This window comes from Chaetodon trifascialis, chromosome 2, assembly GCF_039877785.1.
Source record: "Chaetodon trifascialis isolate fChaTrf1 chromosome 2, fChaTrf1.hap1, whole genome shotgun sequence".
Classification (NCBI taxonomy): Eukaryota; Metazoa; Chordata; class Actinopteri; order Chaetodontiformes; family Chaetodontidae; genus Chaetodon; species Chaetodon trifascialis.
Genome location: NC_092057.1, coordinates 24,461,744 through 24,479,615, shown reverse-complemented (window position 1 = coordinate 24,479,615; position 17,872 = coordinate 24,461,744). Strand labels below are relative to the sequence as shown.

General features: G+C 43.0%; 1 protein-coding gene across 6 annotated transcripts; it reads right to left on the bottom strand.

Moving 5' to 3' along the window:
- Nucleotides 1-5: 5 nt before the first annotated feature.
- elf2b (E74-like factor 2b (ets domain transcription factor)) lies at nucleotides 6-17,579 on the bottom strand. 6 transcript variants are annotated; one of them, XM_070975640.1, is made up of 10 exons: nucleotides 17,173-17,579; nucleotides 9,917-10,084; nucleotides 9,548-9,800; nucleotides 4,659-4,772; nucleotides 4,066-4,254; nucleotides 3,599-3,685; nucleotides 3,303-3,498; nucleotides 2,789-3,202; nucleotides 2,475-2,652; nucleotides 6-2,207 (listed from the first exon to the last, which is right to left on the bottom strand). In XM_070975640.1, the coding sequence occupies exons 2-10, from the start codon at nucleotides 9,989-9,991 to the stop codon at nucleotides 1,608-1,610; spliced, it is 2,106 nt and encodes a 701-aa protein (XP_070831741.1). In that variant the 5' UTR covers nucleotides 9,992-10,084; nucleotides 17,173-17,579; the 3' UTR covers nucleotides 6-1,607. The 6 variants fall into 6 exon arrangements, with proteins under 6 accessions (XP_070831741.1, XP_070831756.1, XP_070831765.1 ...); XM_070975655.1 differs by having other exon boundaries at nucleotides 3,303-3,495; nucleotides 17,173-17,293; XM_070975664.1 differs by lacking the exon at nucleotides 17,173-17,579 and adding an exon at nucleotides 14,296-14,562 and having other exon boundaries at nucleotides 3,303-3,495.
- Between the last annotated feature and the right edge of the window lie 293 nt (nucleotides 17,580-17,872).

Genomic DNA, 17,872 nt, shown 5'->3' with positions numbered 1-17,872 from the left:
CGGCTGGGTTTCAAATGTCTTTATATTTCAGTAAAATCTAATACACTTTGAAACAAGAGTACAGCAAAATAGAATATACTTCAAATGTTGAATATACAAACAGTTCAGTCTGAACACAAACGTCTTTCTCTCCGTTTTCCCTCTTAACGTAAAAAAAAAAAAAAAAAATCATAATGAAGTATAGGGGCAGGACCAAAACAGCAGTAAAAAATGTACGCTGGCAAATCATCCCTCTGTTCTAAGCCAGAGGTAGAATAACCTTGGATCCACAGTGGTTTGATGCTCACAACCATTTTGCATAAACGTGTACATTTCAATGCCTCTTCTTTAATAATTACAACAGGTGCTTCATCGCATTCTTGATCTGCGTTGACATACATTCCTTTTACTATTTGGATTCTTTTTTTCAAAGACATGGCACAGCTCAGAGCACATGCATCAGCTCGGTCACATTTCTTTGCATTTCCACACAGCCAGACCGTGCAGGATTGTGAAAAGAGCAAAAACAAACAAACAAACAAAAAGAAAAGAAGACATTGAGCCAAGATCCTTTTGTCAAAGTCTGAAGTTTAAGCCTAGACATTTTCCTAGATGCTGGAGGACACACTGCGAGCAATCTGGCCACTGATCTACATGTTACCACTTCCTCTGTAAGATTCAATCTATATGAGCTTTAACAGCCTGAAAGAGATGGAGGAACTAAGAAGAAGAAGAAGAAGAATACAAACATTAGTTCCCCTAGTTTCAATAATACTGTGCTTGGTACAAGGTATGAAAACACAAAAACAAATTTCAGCTTACTGTTCAGACAATACATGAAAAAAAAAAAGAGTCAAATTAAAATCTAAGGCTGTTCTGTTAACTTTAGCTCCGTAAACTGTATAGCAGATGATATATATATTTATATATACTGTATATATGTACACACATGACCATTTTCTTTCTGCTGTCACTCCTTGTTGGAGCTTCTTACAGCTCCACCTTCTTTTTTCCTCTCACTCACGTAGCACCACCCACACTTGATTTGCACAGTGATGGAAGTTTAAAAAAAAAAAAAAGTTGCTGGTTTTAGCATCTGTTGAGGCAAAATTATAAACAAATGGTCTCTACAAAAGCTTCGTTACACCCCCACTGTGTCTGGTTTTTTTTTTTTTGATAGTTCACATTTTCATTCATTGTAATTATTTGCCTCATTTCATAGTGTTTCAGCTTGCTTTTTTGTTGGGTCTTTATTTTTTCCCCAATTGGAGTCAGTGATGCATTTAAAAGACATAAATTGTAGTGATCAAGGTTGGTCCCTTTACCCTTCCCAACAAGGTCCTTTAAAGTCGGTGTGGATTCCTTTGTTACGGAGAACTGTACGAACCCCCGACGCGACACTCAGAGGTTTCAGTGTGGTTCTGAGGGAGACCGGTTTCATTCAGTTAAGTTCTAGGCAGCAACAGGGAAGATGTGAGGACAGGTTCAGGAATAAAAACGGGCCTTCAGGAGGCGTTAAAGTCTCACAGACTGCTGCTGGTTATACAAGAGTAAAAATGACGTCAGAAATGTACAAACTAACCCTCTCTGGCAGAAGAAAAAGATGGATATTGGTAGATGTGTCCATTTCAACACTCAGGCTCTTCTGTTTTTAGCGCCATGTCAGGCGTTTCCAGTTTGATAACCACCTCAGCGTCCACAGCCTCTGATTGGACGTTCTGGACAGTTTTGGGGTTCATCTGGTTCTGCTGGACTGCCACTGGCACCTGCACAGCTTTGACCTGGACTCCTGCGGTCTTCAGCTTCTCTGCTGCTCCACTTGCTCCTACGACCATCTCTGAACCGTTAATGACGCCGCTTATGAGCCGGGGCTGTGTCGTCAGCGTCTGATTGGCTGTTGATACCGTTACAACCCCTGCCCCACTACCCGGCTGTGACACCACGAGAGTCTGTTGTTGCGCCTGCGTCGGTACAGTGAGTCTCATCACTTGCGTTCCCGGGGCAACGTTGACAGGTGCCAGAGCCCGGACTGTCAGGGGGCTCCCGAGGAGGCTGATGCCCGCCGGGGAGGCCCCGACACTGGGCTTGTTTGTGCCTGTGGAGGTCTGGAGCTGACACTGAGCTAGCTGATGGGCTGGGATTGTGATGATCTTGGCCAGCTGGACAGTGATCTTGTCTCCGTTCTCTGCTGTGGCTGGGACCATGGTGGGAATGGTCTGGATGACGACCTGTGCCCACAAAAAAAAAAAAAAAAAAAAAAAGGTTAAAAAAGAAGGACTAAAAATCAAGAATGCTACATGGAAATTATTACTGTAACTTATCTACAAGCCATTTTTAAATACTACACAGTGCAATTTAATGCCTGTTTCACAATCATACCTGCCAAAGTATGCAAGTACAATGTCAAATCTGTTGGGATGACATGGCCTAGACTATTATTTCTGATTTTTTAACTATTTCCCAGCAGGAGAACAAAAAAAGCCACATGCACACACCTTCTGTTGTGAGTTGGTGTTACCAGCAGCACCACCTACAGCCGAAGTGTTTGTGAGGAGGGTGGTGTGCCCGGCTGGCCCCGTCGTTCCTGAAGGCTGCTGCACAGCCACAGTGGAGATCTTCTGACCCAGTGATGTCGTCATGACTACAGGCACCTGCATTGCCACCCGCACCGTCCTGTATATGAGAGGTAAGACAGCGCAGTGTCACAAATCAATACTTACTTCTGGGGAAAGAATACGATTAGGTCTGAGAATACGAGAGACCCTTTAATGTAAAACTGAGGGTCTTCATCTCTCTGCAGGAGTCTGACCTGGGCCCAGTGGCATTAGAGATGATGGCTGTGTGAGATTGCTGGGTCTGACTCCCATCTGGTGCTCCTGAAACAGTCACTATCCTTGGTAAACCTGCCGCCACTGCTGCACCACCTCCTGCCACCGTCTTGTTGCCTGTGGCAACAGAGCCGTGGACTACATTGGCCCTGTTCCCGCCCCGAAGGATGTTGGGCTTCTTGGAGGAAGACAGCTCAGTCGCCTGCAGCAGCATGTCTGGCGACGGCATCACACGCTCATAGGACGCGGCGGTCTCTGAGCCGATCAGATCATCAGTGGGGGGCATCTCTGCCTTGTCGTCATCGATGATGACTATGTTTTTGGGCATCTCTTTGAACTGGTAGACCAGCCGCTGACCCTCTACCTTGGCAAGGATGCCGCGCTGGTAGTAATATCTGAGGGAAGAAGGATTACCTGGAGTTACAATGCTGCTTCCCAAAAACAAAAGTAGAAAAAACTATCGGAACCCTCCTCACACAACCACACACTCCTCACCTGAGCGCCCGTCCCATGGTCTCATAGTTCATGTCTGGCTTGTTCTTGTGCTTGCCCCACAGCTTGGACACAGCCTTTGAGTCAACCAGTTTGAAGATGCCCTTCTCTCTCTGGGTCCATTTGATGTACCTGGGACAGGTGTTCTTGTCCTGGAGGAGGTCCAACAGGAACTCCCATAGATATGTCGTACTCCCTGCTGGAAATCACGCTAATTTAATGTACTACTACATGGCAACATCTTTATTGGTGCTTTACACACTGAAACGGCAACAGAGGTGTGAATATGTGACTTGTACCTTTCCCTTCTCTCGGTTTCTTCTTGATGCCGAGGTCTGGTGAGCTGTCTGAAACAGCTGACTGATGCGTCTTTGGCTTCCGTCCAGCTGTAAAAGGAAACATTTCACTCAGATCACTGACTTTTGAGGTTGCTTTAGATACAGCAATAAGTCTCTACCATTAGATGGTGCTCTTGGATACAGACAGTAAGTGTAATGAACAGTGTGACTGGAGGTTTTGGTTTGAGGTCTGTGGCCTGGTTTGTGAGCTAAGGTTAATCACAGAGCTGCCAGATGTTTTCCATTTAAACCTGCTTTAAAAGCATTCAAAACAAAGTTGCTCCTTTTTCCACAGGTTAACTCCCCTCAGTCCACAATTTAGTGCAGATAGTGGGGTCCACAACAAAATAAACACAACTGGGTTCACTTTCCTTACAACATCAATGACTTTGTGTTGGCACAAACACAAACACACTCTTTCCATCTACCTCTTCTCTTCCTGACAGGCTCGTGGCCGGGCTCGGGCTCTGGCTCTTCAAGCAGGGTGACCATCTCCTCGTCTTCCTCCTCACAGCACTCCTCTGTTGATATCTCCACCTCTGTCTCTGCTATCATGTCAGGACGCATGGCAGCGTGAAGGAAGTCCGGTGTCACTACGCAAGGTGGAACAAAAGCTTCTGGATGAAGAATAAAAGAGGGACGAGTTAGAATTGTGCTTTGAAGCTGCTCAACAAGGTCCTTTATGTCAGTTTTACAGTACCAACAAGAATCTAGCTGATTAACTAATTAACTGTTTCTAGTGTTGCATTTGTAATAAACCTAAAGAAAACAGAGCCACAGGAGCATCTGTAGGGGCTGTGAAACCACCTCAGAACTACATTTTGGAACTTTAAGAAACATTTAATCTAGAATACATTACTTTTCTGCATGTTCAAAATATGGCAAAGATAACAGAGCAGTTAAAATATCTGATCAACCACATTTACATGTTTAGCCACACGGAGTGAAGAGTGAAACATTATAAATATCAGCTTCAAGTGCAACCATTTCTAAATGGTCTAAACAGCTGTGAGAGTGTTACCTGGGCTACGGTCTTCTCTGAGGCTGGATGGTGAATCCATGCGTAGCAGAGCCTCTGCAGCCTCAAAGGTCTTGTCAGAGCAGTGGATGCTGGTGCCATGGACAGAGGCCTCCACTGAAAAATAAAGTTACTGGTTGAGCCCAGTGGAAAATATACAACTAGTGTCCTGCTCAAGGACACCGCAACACCTTTCTCATATCTAAGCTAAGATTCCACAATTTTAATATTTAAACAGTCTGCTTAATAATTTCCCAAACAAACACTCATAAAATGCTGCTCCTTAACTGGTTGTCCCATGTTCAGTGTAGTATATGCTGCACACATACAAAACACTACATGGCGCCCCCTAGTGAAAAGGGATCACTGATGCAGCAATTTCCGTAGAAGACATTTACAGAATGACTTGATGTACAGCACAACCTCCACAGTAGGAAATGTCTTCATCATCTGCCTGACATCAGGAAAGTTTCAGTTTCAGCTGCCGTCCAATACCAGCACGCAGAAATGTCACAGAGAGGCAGCTCGACGAACCCTAAATGCAGTCTTTACTTACTAAATCAAATAAGGCAGGACGTGGCACAAAAGACAAAGCAATTTAAATGAAAAATAGGATTTGGTCTGTTGTAAAGGAAACGGTACGTGACTCCATCTGGGATCCTGAGAAGGAACCCAGGTCACCTGCTGTTGTTGTCAATCAATGGTGGGAAACACGAGATGGCGTTACACCATGCCCTGTCCATGTTTGGCTATCTCACTGAGGCAACAGGCACTGCATAGGGGAGAGACACGGGCTATCTTTAGATTGTCCACTCATTCAGTCCCTCTCATAAACAAATAGGACATGTTGGTAGCCATCACAGAGACCCTATAGCCTACTGAGCTTCCCTTGAAACCAGACAGCCATGCTGTAATAAGACCACAGGAAAGGTGTGAGGTCAGGGAGCAGCAGCTTTGCTTGACCTACATGACCACATATAGACACTTTGGCCCTTTCTGTCTGTCCGCTGTTAGAGTTTTGATGTACACTCAACTACTGAATTATAGAAAAGTATTAATATCGACAATTTTGTAACAAATGTGCATAATGTCTGGTTGGCATATAACAAAAGTACTACAGTGTTTTCATATATGAGTAAAACGCCTATTATGAACCTATGCAACAAAATAACGGCGCCAACACTAGTAGCGAGTCCGACAAAAAGTAGTGCTGGCTCTGATAACTTCCGTGTTTACAGTCCTCCTCCTTTCCCTCCAGTTCTCTTCGAGGAAGCTCACAAATCCTCTTGTCACTCAACACCCGCCTCGCTTCCTATTGGCCCATTCTGCGATTAACAGCCCGCCCCCAGCTAAGCCTGATTGGACTTTTGCTGACGTTTTAAAACACCACACGCACGATTGGACTAACGGCCAAGTCGATCAAGGCCACACTCCGCCCTCTCACATACACAATGCTTCCGCCATCGATATGGGACAAAAAATACTTTAAAATTTGCTATTTAACACAAGTAGAATCGTCGCGACGTTTACAAAATACACGATTCGTCAGCGGACAAGGTGAACAAACGAGTGAAATGACACAAAATGAGTATTTTCAGCTCAGGGTGGTCGAAGGCTGAAGCCGCACTTGAAACAACTACAGGGAAGAAAGTGAGTGAGCCAGGCCATCCCACGCTCCAGAGACTGCACAACACGATAACGGAAACACCAAACAAATACATTTTTGAAAACCCTACCCAGGAAATATGAACAATGTGCTCACCACACAGCAAAAATCAATTACTATACCGTGGCCATTACTTTTCAGGTCTAACGGACCATTACTCGGAAACAATGTGTGAAGACTTAGTGCACACAATTCCCACAAAGGGTCGGAAATGAAGCCGGCCATGGTAAAACACTACTACAAACGTCCATCATAATAATAGAGGTGATATCTGTCAGTGTGGACCAGATTTCTGGTAGTAAAAATAAACCCACATGTCCTTCCGACCCAGACAGCGTGGCAAAGACGTAGGAAAGACAACATATTTACACTTCCTGGTTGTGCAGCGCCGATCTGCAAACCGCTATTCTAGATCACAACGCGGTGAGAAAAATCAACCGCAACATGCAAAACACACTTCGTGCAGATAACTATTCGTCTGTGCAGACTGGCAAGCCCTGCGAAAGTTTTTCACATCTTAAACCGGTTTTGATAAACCGTGTAGCAACGCCATGCAGGTTGCTACCAAGGTGATCACTTCCTGATTGCCCTCCATTACTTCACCACACTACTCAGCGGACTGAATCGCAGCGGTCGAGGTTAAAAACACAACCCGTGCGTTAACTTTATCTACCGGGTCGAGGTTATTAGTACATAACGATACGTTACCGGCTCTGATGAGTAGATCGAGCTGGTTTGCGTGTCCCTCATGCTGTGAAGTCGCCATGTTTTCCCCTTGCTGCAGATTCACATTGACTTCTCACTGAATTGTATAGGAAGCTACTAGCTCATATCACTCCGCCGCTAATGGGAAATCTCCTCAAATTCAACGAGACACATTACGACGGCAGAAAAGTATGCCTCCGCCGCCGACACAGGAAATCCTTCTTTCGGCCTCCCTCATTTGCGTAGTGGCTACGTAAAATAAAACTAGCGTGACAACTGCTTTTTAAATAAACTCAATGAAAAAAATAAATAAATAAAATCTATTTTTTTATTCACACAAATTAGCCGTTTGAACAATGATCTGACAGCCAAGAACTGTAAACTTAAACAAGACATTGTGTCTAACGAACTTCGAAACAATGAATAGTATGACCGTGATTTCATGCTTGTTGCTGTTTAAACTATAGATTAGAATGACTTCACTGGTTTAAACAGTGATTTCTGAACGAGACAAATGTACCAATTAAATGTAGAATTATTATTTTTATTATCATCATAGGTCATTATCAATTCCATAGTTTAAATTACTTCTTTTGGAATAGTTAATTGCATTTGGGCAATTCTACTGTAAATTGTGGGAGGTTAAGTATAGATTATGGTAATTAATATATCAGTCTAAACAAACTAAATAATTAAAAGTGCAAATGAATAACCTTTAAAAAAAAGGTGCAAAATATTCTTTAGGTTTGTTATAACGTTGTGTGAATTAGAATTTAAGGTCTGGGGCAACATTAATGTGTTTCCTAAATCACAAGACATGACCCAAATTTCTCGGATAAAATCTCAGATTTTGCTTGACAGCTATAGAGGATTGCGTCTTACTAATGTGCAGCACATGCAGCTTGCACTTGTGTAGTGGACAAGCTTTTTGTGGAAGCGTGGTATCTGTATCTACAGCATTTTCTAACTAATCACTGCAATGTTTAGGGTTTTTTTTGTTAGGTGTCATCTTTTTATCTCTTTGAGATTAAAAAGACCCAATGTATTACATAACACATAAAGACAACAATTCTGTATTTAGAGTGGGCCATTTTGAACACTGCAGCTTCCTCAGCTAAGGGTCTCCATGTTGGACTCAAACAAATGAATCACCTCATCTTTGATCTTAAAACAGCACATTTTCATTTGGAACCAGGCTTAAAACAGCAAACTACATACTGTATATACTTTGAAAATGTATGACATCCAAGGTGACTGAACAAGTAAAACAATGATGCAGAAACACTTCCTGTAATTGTGACAAATTCTTCATCCTGCTAGTTAATTTAGATTATGTGGAAATGGAGTTTACAGATCTAATCTGGCACAGTATGAATGAATGAAGCTTTAATAAGATCAAAATAAAATCGACTCTGTCTTTCTGTGTCACACTTATGAACACTGCACTGGATTGGACACTGGTCACCATTAATGAGGAATTAATGGATGATTAGAGAGATATTACTGGAAGCCTTCCTGTTCATGAAATAGTTGCATCTAATACCCACAGGGTGGCAGTGTGTGAACGCTGAGGCCTGTAGCCCTCACAGCCACCTTTACCAGACTGTGTCCACTAGTGCTGGCACAGAATCATATGACAAATATGCCCAATTTCAGCTGAACGACAACAAACAAAAGCAACACTTTCTCAACTTGATTTCATGAAACCAACATGTGGACTTTGGATCTAGATTCATTTTTGTTCACTTAAAAATACGTGTCAGCTTCGGAAGTTTTGAAGTCAAGAGTGAAGAGACAGAGAAAGCAAAGAAGTTCCAAAGAAATACAAGAGGTGAACAAAGCCAAAACAGCATTTCTCCAGCATTTCAAACAAAATGTACCACAGACTACTCGCACACTACAAAAAACAATACTTTGAAAATGATGTTGGAAGGTGTAATACAAAGAATGACTGACTGTTTAGAAACAGGACACAGTCTGGGCAAAATCAGCTTCCTCTTTTAGTTGACTTTCCACTGACTAACAGCTCTGGCGGTGGCACCAGCTGAAAATATGGAAATGAGAAAGTCTTTACAACTGTGTGAATGTGAACCATGGCATGGCTCCACATGGCAAAATCAAACCATCATCCTGCTGGTTGAAGCAAAACTGGAGTCCTAAACGTTTCACATATCCAGAACCAACTTCTTTCTTTGGGAATATAGGGCCCAAATGTGAACACTACAACAGCAGGTAAAATTTCTCTTTTTTCTAATAACATAAAACCTCAGTGACCCAGAGGAAACAGGAACTGTGCATCAGCAATGATAACGTTATACAGAAAACAAACATGAGTTGAAATTCTCAGCACCTCAGATAAAAGGATAAAACAAGTTATTTAATGACCAAGGTTTTCGCTGGGCATTCTGGGTAGTGTGGTGTGTGACAGTCATCAGGTGCACTGACATACAGTGCCAACAGGAAGGTTATGAATGAACATTAAATCCAATTTCTGATAAATACAGAAATATTTCTGTCTCACCTGCCTCCCCCTCTGTCTCCACCTCCTGCTCATCACCGACTTCCTGCATCAGGTAGGCCTCATCCTCATACACCAGCACCTGGGCTGAGTAACCTTGCTCCTCAGCCAGGCTGGCACCAGGTACCTCCTCCACTATGACTGCTGGGTAGTCCTCAGCCTCCTCTCTGTCCTGCACTTCTTCAGAGGCCTCCTCAGCTTCACACTCACCTTCAACCTCTCCTTCAAGCTCCAGGTCAACCTCACATTCTTCTCCCTGCAAGGGTAAAGGGATTCAATAAGAGGATACAACAGAAATGAGAAAAGAAGGCAGGATTGTGTCGTGAACTGCCACTGCAGCGTTACTCTTGCTTGTGTCTGCGTCCAACCCACCTGCTGGGGGTCCTCCTCGGCTGTGACATACTCCACCACTGTCCCACCAGTGTCGACCAGCACCACTGAGGTCATGACTCATGCTCCTCAGGGATCAGCAGTCACAGCCAGTGATTCACCACAGCACCTCCATCTGGTGGCCTCCACCAGCTTGATGAACAAAAAGCCCTGGAGAGAGGATGCATTTGGTGAACAAAACTTTAAAACACTGAAGTCTGTGATGCAGCAACAGAATAAGACCAGATTTAAACAAAATGAGTTTGATGATGACAGAAGTCTGCCTATTTCCCATGTGCCAGCATTCATTCATTGCAGCCCTGTACGATGAATGAATGAATGCCTATCACCTGCAGAGTTGTTTAGATGACTGTGACTGAACATTTTCCCCTGGGGATCCTTGAAACAAATAGCCTGACATTTAAAAAATATGGTCATTTGCTTTCTTGCCAATGTTTAGGGAGCTTTAGAGGTGCTGGTAGGTAGATTTTGTTACCAGGATAAATATTTCCCCCTGTTCCCAGTCTTTATGCTAGGCTAAGCTAACTGGCTTGATATTCACTGTACCAACGTGAAATACGCACATTTGCTTTCCTCAAATTTCCCAAATTGTCAAGCTTTTCAAAACTATTGTGTAAGTATGGTAGCTGGTAAATGGACTACTTAAATAGCGCTTTTCTCAAGTGTCAACCTCTCAAAGTGCTTTTACAACACAAGTCTGCATTCACACTTTCATACACATTCAGATGATGGCGAGACCACCTGCACGTTATAAGCCTTTAACCATTCACACACTCTCACGCACAGACGGCACAGCAACGGGGCAATTTGGGATTCAGTATCTGAGCCACAGCCGCCCCTTGAGTAAAAAAATAAAAATAAAGTTTTGATGTAGCATTGGCATATTTTGACTGCTCAAAGACCTCAATGACTTTTTTCTAAAATAAAAATCACCTGAAATACAACTACACCTTCCATCTGCCCAAACTGTAGATCAAGACCTCATTAAAGGCCGAGATCTCTTTTATCTTAGAGGAAGTGGCTGTCCGCTATTACAGGAAGAAAGGCACTGACAGGAAGCCAAGTCAGTCCCCCAAACACAGTGTCCAGTGAACGATCTAGGCAGGGCAGACAGGAGCGCCACAGGGGCTTTAGTTCCCGTCCTGTGGTGCTCTGTGGGGTGAAAATAGGACGTAACAGAAAGAGACTGCAGGCGCATGCAGAGACAGACAGACAGACACAAGCCTACTCTTACTTTACTCACTTTTTAAAGGCCTGACTCGGACACTGACCTGCTGGGGTTTGATGCCTGGTGATTTCAAAGCAGAATGAATAATTTTCTTTTTTTCCTGTGATTGTTACATTTCCGGACATCAACCTTTGGGTTGTATCCCCCCACCCATTAACAGCCTGGAGAAGGTCAGGGTAGGATGTTATAAAATACAGCGACCAGGTGCCAGATCATGAGCACGCATCCAAGAGGAGCAACTGAGCGGGTCGGGCCGTGCTGTGTTTACAAACCGCGTGTTGTGTTGTCTCGTTAGGTTGCTGCTTTTGTCTGTATGCAAGTTCGAAATAAAAGAGGGAAATAATCACGTGAGATAAAGTATTGTACAGTATGGTTATTTTAAAACCATTTATTATTTAAAGTACTATACTGTCATATATACCATTACTGTGAAACAAAATTATATATAACATGATAGAAGATGTTGGCTATACCATGTGTTTTTTTTGGCCTTTCCAAAAATACAAACATGTCTCAAACATATAGAATGCTACAAACATTAGCATGTCCCGTTAAGTACCTTAGAGCAGTAGCAATCAGTAAGCAATTCATACTACATTATTTTGTAGGTTATAGATTATGATATAAAAAGGCAGGTTCAGATTAGCACCGGCAGTGTGGGAGCCGATCCTTGATGCCACATCAGAGTTTATTGGCTCTGTCCTTCTCTTTAATGGATTTGGGGAAGTCAACACTCCAGCAACCCCGTCCAAACTTGGTATGTGAAAAAACATTACACTTAGAGGTCCTAGCTTTTTTGTGTTAAAAGTGAAACTGTTTGAAAAGACAAACTCTAAGCATACATCTAACCTGTTCTCAGACAGCAGGAAAATGAAAAAGTCAGCTGAAGACAACCTTTTTAATAATCCACTTATGGCCCTAACATTAGCTCAATTAGTGAGCTACAAATGATAAAATCTACTCACAACAGTTGTCATTTCAGCCAACAAAAATCAACACTTCCTAACCAGAAATAAGAAGCGTGCTTTTGTCTATCTCTGTCAGAAATCAAGCACTCTTTATTTTGAATATTACTAAGAATTTCAATTGTAATTCTGCCAGAAAAAACTGCATCTGTGAGCAGAAAGCTAAACAGATAAAGCAACAGTAACTAGGGGAGCGTGGCTTAGCCCGCATCATGCTGCAATTGATCAGATGACGAAGCAGACAGAGCCTGATATGCTCACTGGAGGCTCTCTTTGTTCAATCTACTGCCATCTTTTTCAATGTGGACAATCTAATGCAACACCATGAATGAGGAGACCAGAAAGTGTGCATCATTATTCCTATCTGTTCCTCACATCTCTGTCCTCCCTCTGAGGGCAGGCTTTAACCCCGGCCTCAAGTGTGGACATTCAAAACAGCTCTTCTGCCTTGAGATGTGCTTGAACATTATTTGGCATGACATGTTAATTTTCAGAGTAAACAGAAGGAACTGTATTCCTCACAGCACATCTGTATACAGATCTTATACAGAGCCCACCCTCTGCTTAAAGATAATCCTGCGCAAAATTCTTCTAATTCTTCTGTCCACACAAAGACAAGGACTAGAAATAACTCTTTCGCATGGCGACTATAATTCTTCCAAATTTTTCAGCGCAAAATGTAATAACACATTTCAAAATGGCCAGAACACAATGTAAATCCAATTCATGCATGATCCTGAGCACTTTTCATTTTGTACAAACCGACTGACCACACGTCCTCCACCCTGGTGTGCACGACGACCTGCTCAGTTACTCTTACTGCTGTATAATGGATGAACCATGCTGGTGTTTCTTGAGCTACTGAGGCCAACATGATATCATCTAAGATGGAGAAATCCTCTATTCAATTATTCAGTAGCATACAGCAGACACTCATCTACAGAGCTGTATGTCTCTGAGGGGCTGGGTTAATTCAGATTTGCAGTGTGCACGCAGGGTTATTGTTGAACATGTGACACATCCCCAGGTCTCACAGAAGGGCATGTAACTAGCATGTGCTGCTCATGAGCCCCATGACATCAGGGCAGTGAGAATCAGCTCCCTCCCATCTCCACTTCTTCTCAGCCTCCCATTCTACGTTGAATATTTAAAACCTGTTGCGCCTGTTGTTTCCTGCATTTTGCTCTCTGGCACAGTAACAGCCTAACCAAAGAAAGGTGTGTACAAGCGTTGCACTATGCGCTGTTATTTTGCTGTTAACTGACAGAGGTTATTATGCAAGAGATGGAAATTGAGACACACTGGGCTTTTGTAATTTATCAAACCCATCTAAGTCCTTTCATCAGAAAGTCAATCAGAAAAATACTGAGTGAAAGGGAGGCTCAAAGTGCAGAGTCCTGCGTGTGGTGCCTGTATGTTTTCACTCAGTCAACAGCATGATCGAGCACTAAAATGACACCATATGTCTGCGTGGATCAGCCTGACCAATAATCTCTCTTTAATGCTGTTCCTTTCATTTTCTCACCTCTCTATCCTGTCTCTATTTCCACCTACTAAAATATTGAAAACATCCCTCTGAGTTAATGTAATGCAAATACACACACAAAGACGCACATAAAGCAAATACACACAAGGTCTGTTAGGAGTCGAGGCTCTCAAGCAGCGACTCAAACAAGTATTACTGGACCTACTGGATGGCTGCGAACACGTGGCTGCCTCTCAGCTCAAACATAAATGACTAAAGAGGTCGCATTGTTACAAATTTAACAAACTGTTTCATTCACAAACTATCATCAGATACCTGTCACATTACAAGCACAGGAATTAACTGTTCCGAAGGTTAACAGCAGTCAGTGTGACCTTTTCACTCCTTACAGTTAGCGACTAGTCATGTTGGTATTCCAGGAATTGAAAATATTTCTGCTGTAATGAAAGTCATTCTGGATAAGAGCTGGAGCTACGTGTCTCACCGTAAATGCATCAAATCCAGATCACTTTTAACTTTCGATTACCAGGGTGAGAGCACACGAGTAGCGCCATCCTCATACAAATGTTTTTCCACTTCAGTGACTCAGTAGCAGTCGCGAGACTTCACAAGATACAGCAGAGTCATCCTGACAGTTTTCACCACGACACACTCACAGTGAAAGAAAAAAGTCCAAACTTGCCTTGCCACAGAAAAGTTGATGAGATTCAAAGCGCAGGCCTGCATTTTTACTTGGCTACTGCTTAAAAATCCACAAATGACGAGGAGGAGAACGGACAAAAGAGGCTGGTGCTGTCTTGCCTCAGCAGGGGCGATCAACAGGACGTTTTGTGTATCTTTCTCGCTCACACGCCTCTTCTCTGTCTGACATCCATCCATGCGGCCGTCTCCTCCTCTCCCTCTGCCTGCATGCACACTGTCTGCCTGTTCCCTGGCTGGAAGGAACCTCTCAGAGCACTCAGCACTTCTCAGACCCTGCCCTGAGCTAAGATCACATGACAAGGGTGGAACACACACGCGCACGCACGCACACACACACACAGTCACATGATCTTTCAACAACAGAGCTTTTGTTCCAAGTAACTGGAGCTGTTGGTAAAGAAAGATACAACGCCCTGCCTTGTGCCCTGCCCTCTACCAACACACACGCGCGTACACACGCACACAGATGACACAACCAGAAAGTACATGGCAAGTATGACCTCAGGATTGACTTGACATCCACCCATACACTTACACACACGCACACACATGCAAGTTCCAGTGTAACTCAGTTGCTACAATGATATATAGTCATGAAGTTGGGTTATAAATTCTCTGCAGTGTCACATTTAATCTCCTGTTATTCAGTGATTAGAAAAGTAGGCCTTGTTTGAGTTAACATTTTTGGGTCATACTTTCCCTTTGTTTAATTTACATTCATGGTGTATTAGCATCAGCTGTCCAAACATGCCTGAAACATTCACAGCTCGTTCTAAAATGCAAATGTCAGTCTTGCTCAATATCTCAACACTGACATACAAACAAAATCTAATTAAATCAATTACACTCTTTCATAAGAAACAATATTAAATGTTCTACATCTTTAGCTTTGGTTCTTCAAGAGACATTCAAGAAGCTACAAATGAAACACAAAATGTGCAAGTTTGGCAAAATGAGCCTTTTACATTACACTTAAGTCTGAAACCAGCAGTAAATGAATCAACTATCAACACAATTATCAACACAAACACAGGCTGTATGCATTAACAATGCTTAGTGGTGATCATATAGTGGTATTTGGCATAATGGGACCAACTGTTGTTGTATATTTTGGTCTTTCACTTCTAACATTAGGCGCATGTGGCATTCAAAAATCCTAAGATATGCTGTGAGCGTACTTTTTGTGAATGCTGTAAGGCTTAAGGAACGTGATTATTACAGAGCTAATCATATTTGATATAACACTATGAAGGAGTTCCTGTGGAAATCAGCTGAGGGCAGCCCTGGATCCACAAATAGAGACAAGAAACATGAAAATGGCCATAATTAGTTATTTACAGAAAGTGACAATAAAAAAATAATGATGTCACCCTCAACCTCCCAATGATTGCATCCCCTTCTGCTCAACTCTGCACCCCCCATCACTCATCCCTCTCTGTGGCACCAGTGCTTGCCCACAGCGTTTGTATCTGGACCGTCTCGACAGGCCTCTCATGATTTGGACCCATTACAGAACGGTCAGGCACACCCGAGGCCGTCCACTGAAAACCTTCAGACAACACTTCAGTGTTAGCTTAGACTGCAGGATACACCGGCTGAGCAAAAGGCAGGCTAGTCAATCATTTATGGTCCAGCACAAAGCACACACACTTCAGTACAGCTCACACTGGAGGCAGCAGGTCCTTAACACCACTTCACCACACACACAATCAAAGCTGCAAATACCAGCAGCCATTAAACCATACCGCAGACCACGAACGTACAAGAGAATACCGTTCACAGCAGGAAATTAGATGATGCTAATTTGTATTTTAAGTCTTCAAAAATAGGCACAGAGGGAGGTGGCGGTGCAGAAGAAATTATAAGAGAAAACTATTGAATGTTTTCTCATCCATCAAACACAAATTGGAAATGTAATTGTTTTACACTGATAATTACATGATTAGCTGGCTGACAGAACATTAATTGAAAATCTAATTATAGGCACCCATTCATCTTGTATCTGTTTAAACGTCCCAAATGCACCATAAAAATATACTAAACATAATTTTTTATCATTGAATAACATCTCACTTTCCAGTCGAAAGCAATGGAATGAAAAGCAAATTTAAGACACTTTGACCTCAGTTTGACAGATATTTGTCTTTTTTTTAACATTTAGTTAAGTGTTAATGTTGTAGTGTTGGGAGGAAAGCGGATCTGTATCTATTCTCATCTACTCACATATTTCAACAAGCAATAAGAAAATATAAGCAGCTTCTACCAAAGTGTTTCCGTGTTGACAGCATGGTACCAGCATCAGTGGGCTGCTTCCCACCGCCTCATGCTGCATCATGTTTCTGGGTTAAGTGCTATCCTACAAAACCAATATAGTTTCAGTGTGTTGATTGTTCGTGGTCATACATGTGACATGAAAAGCAGTGAGGTTAGTTTCAAAGTTCATGAAGAGTACAAACCCTCACTCATCTCACAGCTGGCTGGGTGTCATTTTCAGTGCTTACAAATGTGAAGTGATCTGATGCGGGACAGTGGGGGCTCACTGTTTGCCTTTATACCTTTGCAAAGCAATGATACTTTAGCTCTTCAGTGCAGCTAACCATGTCCCTGGATTATTAGCCAGCCCCTGGCATCATTTACATATAAAACTAATTAGTTACTTAAATATGCCGAACTGCTCATTAAAGTCTGCGGTGTAAACGCGTCATTTGTGGGAACACGAGCAAACGGAACAGAAACTGAATACTGACATTAACTTAGCTAACGTTAGCAAGCTAAGTTAGCACTGTGACAAAAACAAGCAGAGAGAAGCAACAAAACAAACCATGTGGCTAATGCTGGCTAATGTCAGCTCACTTACCGAGGAACTGCTCACTTCGCTCTGCTGGAGACCAACTTAAATGACCGGCAGGAACTTGACGTTAGCTGTCTGTCTGATGAGAGTTTGTTCTGTGTGTGTGTGCGCGTGTGTGTATGTGTGTGTGTGTGTGTGTGTGTGTGTGTGTGCCATCCAGCCCCCCCCGCCCCCCCGCTCTGATCACGCTGCTGCTGTCGACGTGCTGAAGAGTCGCGCGGCTCACGGTAACGCGAGCTAGCCCAACGTTAACGTTAGCGGTTTGTATTGACGATGAGGAGCGCTGGAGCCTGCAGACAGGTGAGGACACACACCTGGGTGGCCTTGGTGTGTCGTGTGGAGCAGTAAATGGTCACAGACGCTGACGGTGGGCAGCACAGACAGCTCCTGGGCTAATGGAGACTGTCTGTTGTGAGTTTGACTCTCCGCTTGTTCAGGAAAATAACCGTGGTGACGTCACTCCGCACAGTAAACAAACAGAGCTCAACAGGGTAAACTCATCCATTTCACTTTGATTTGTTTATCAGCAACTTTTATTTTCTTAATTTCCTGCCAGAACCAGCGGGTCAAAAACCTTTTAGTACGAATTAATGATCTTGCTTCTCTTTGAAGATAGGGAACAGATGCGACCGTCAGAGCCGGAGGGTCGCAGTTTTCCCCCAAAACTTCAAAACCGCTAATAAAAACAAGCTTAGACAGATGCTAA

Excerpts from the sequence above, each read along its gene's own strand:
- elf2b (XM_070975640.1), bottom strand. The coding sequence starts at position 9,991 with ATGACCTCAGTGGTGCTGGTCGACACTGGTGGGACAGTGGTGGAGTAT. Across the intron at positions 9,801-9,916 it reads CCGAGGAGGACCCCCAGCAG|GGAGAAGAATGTGAGGTTGA; the intron begins GTGGGTTGGACG and ends TTACCCTTGCAG. Across the intron at positions 3,686-4,065 it reads GCCTGTCAGGAAGAGAAGAG|CTGGACGGAAGCCAAAGACG; the intron begins GTAGATGGAAAG and ends TTCCTTTTACAG.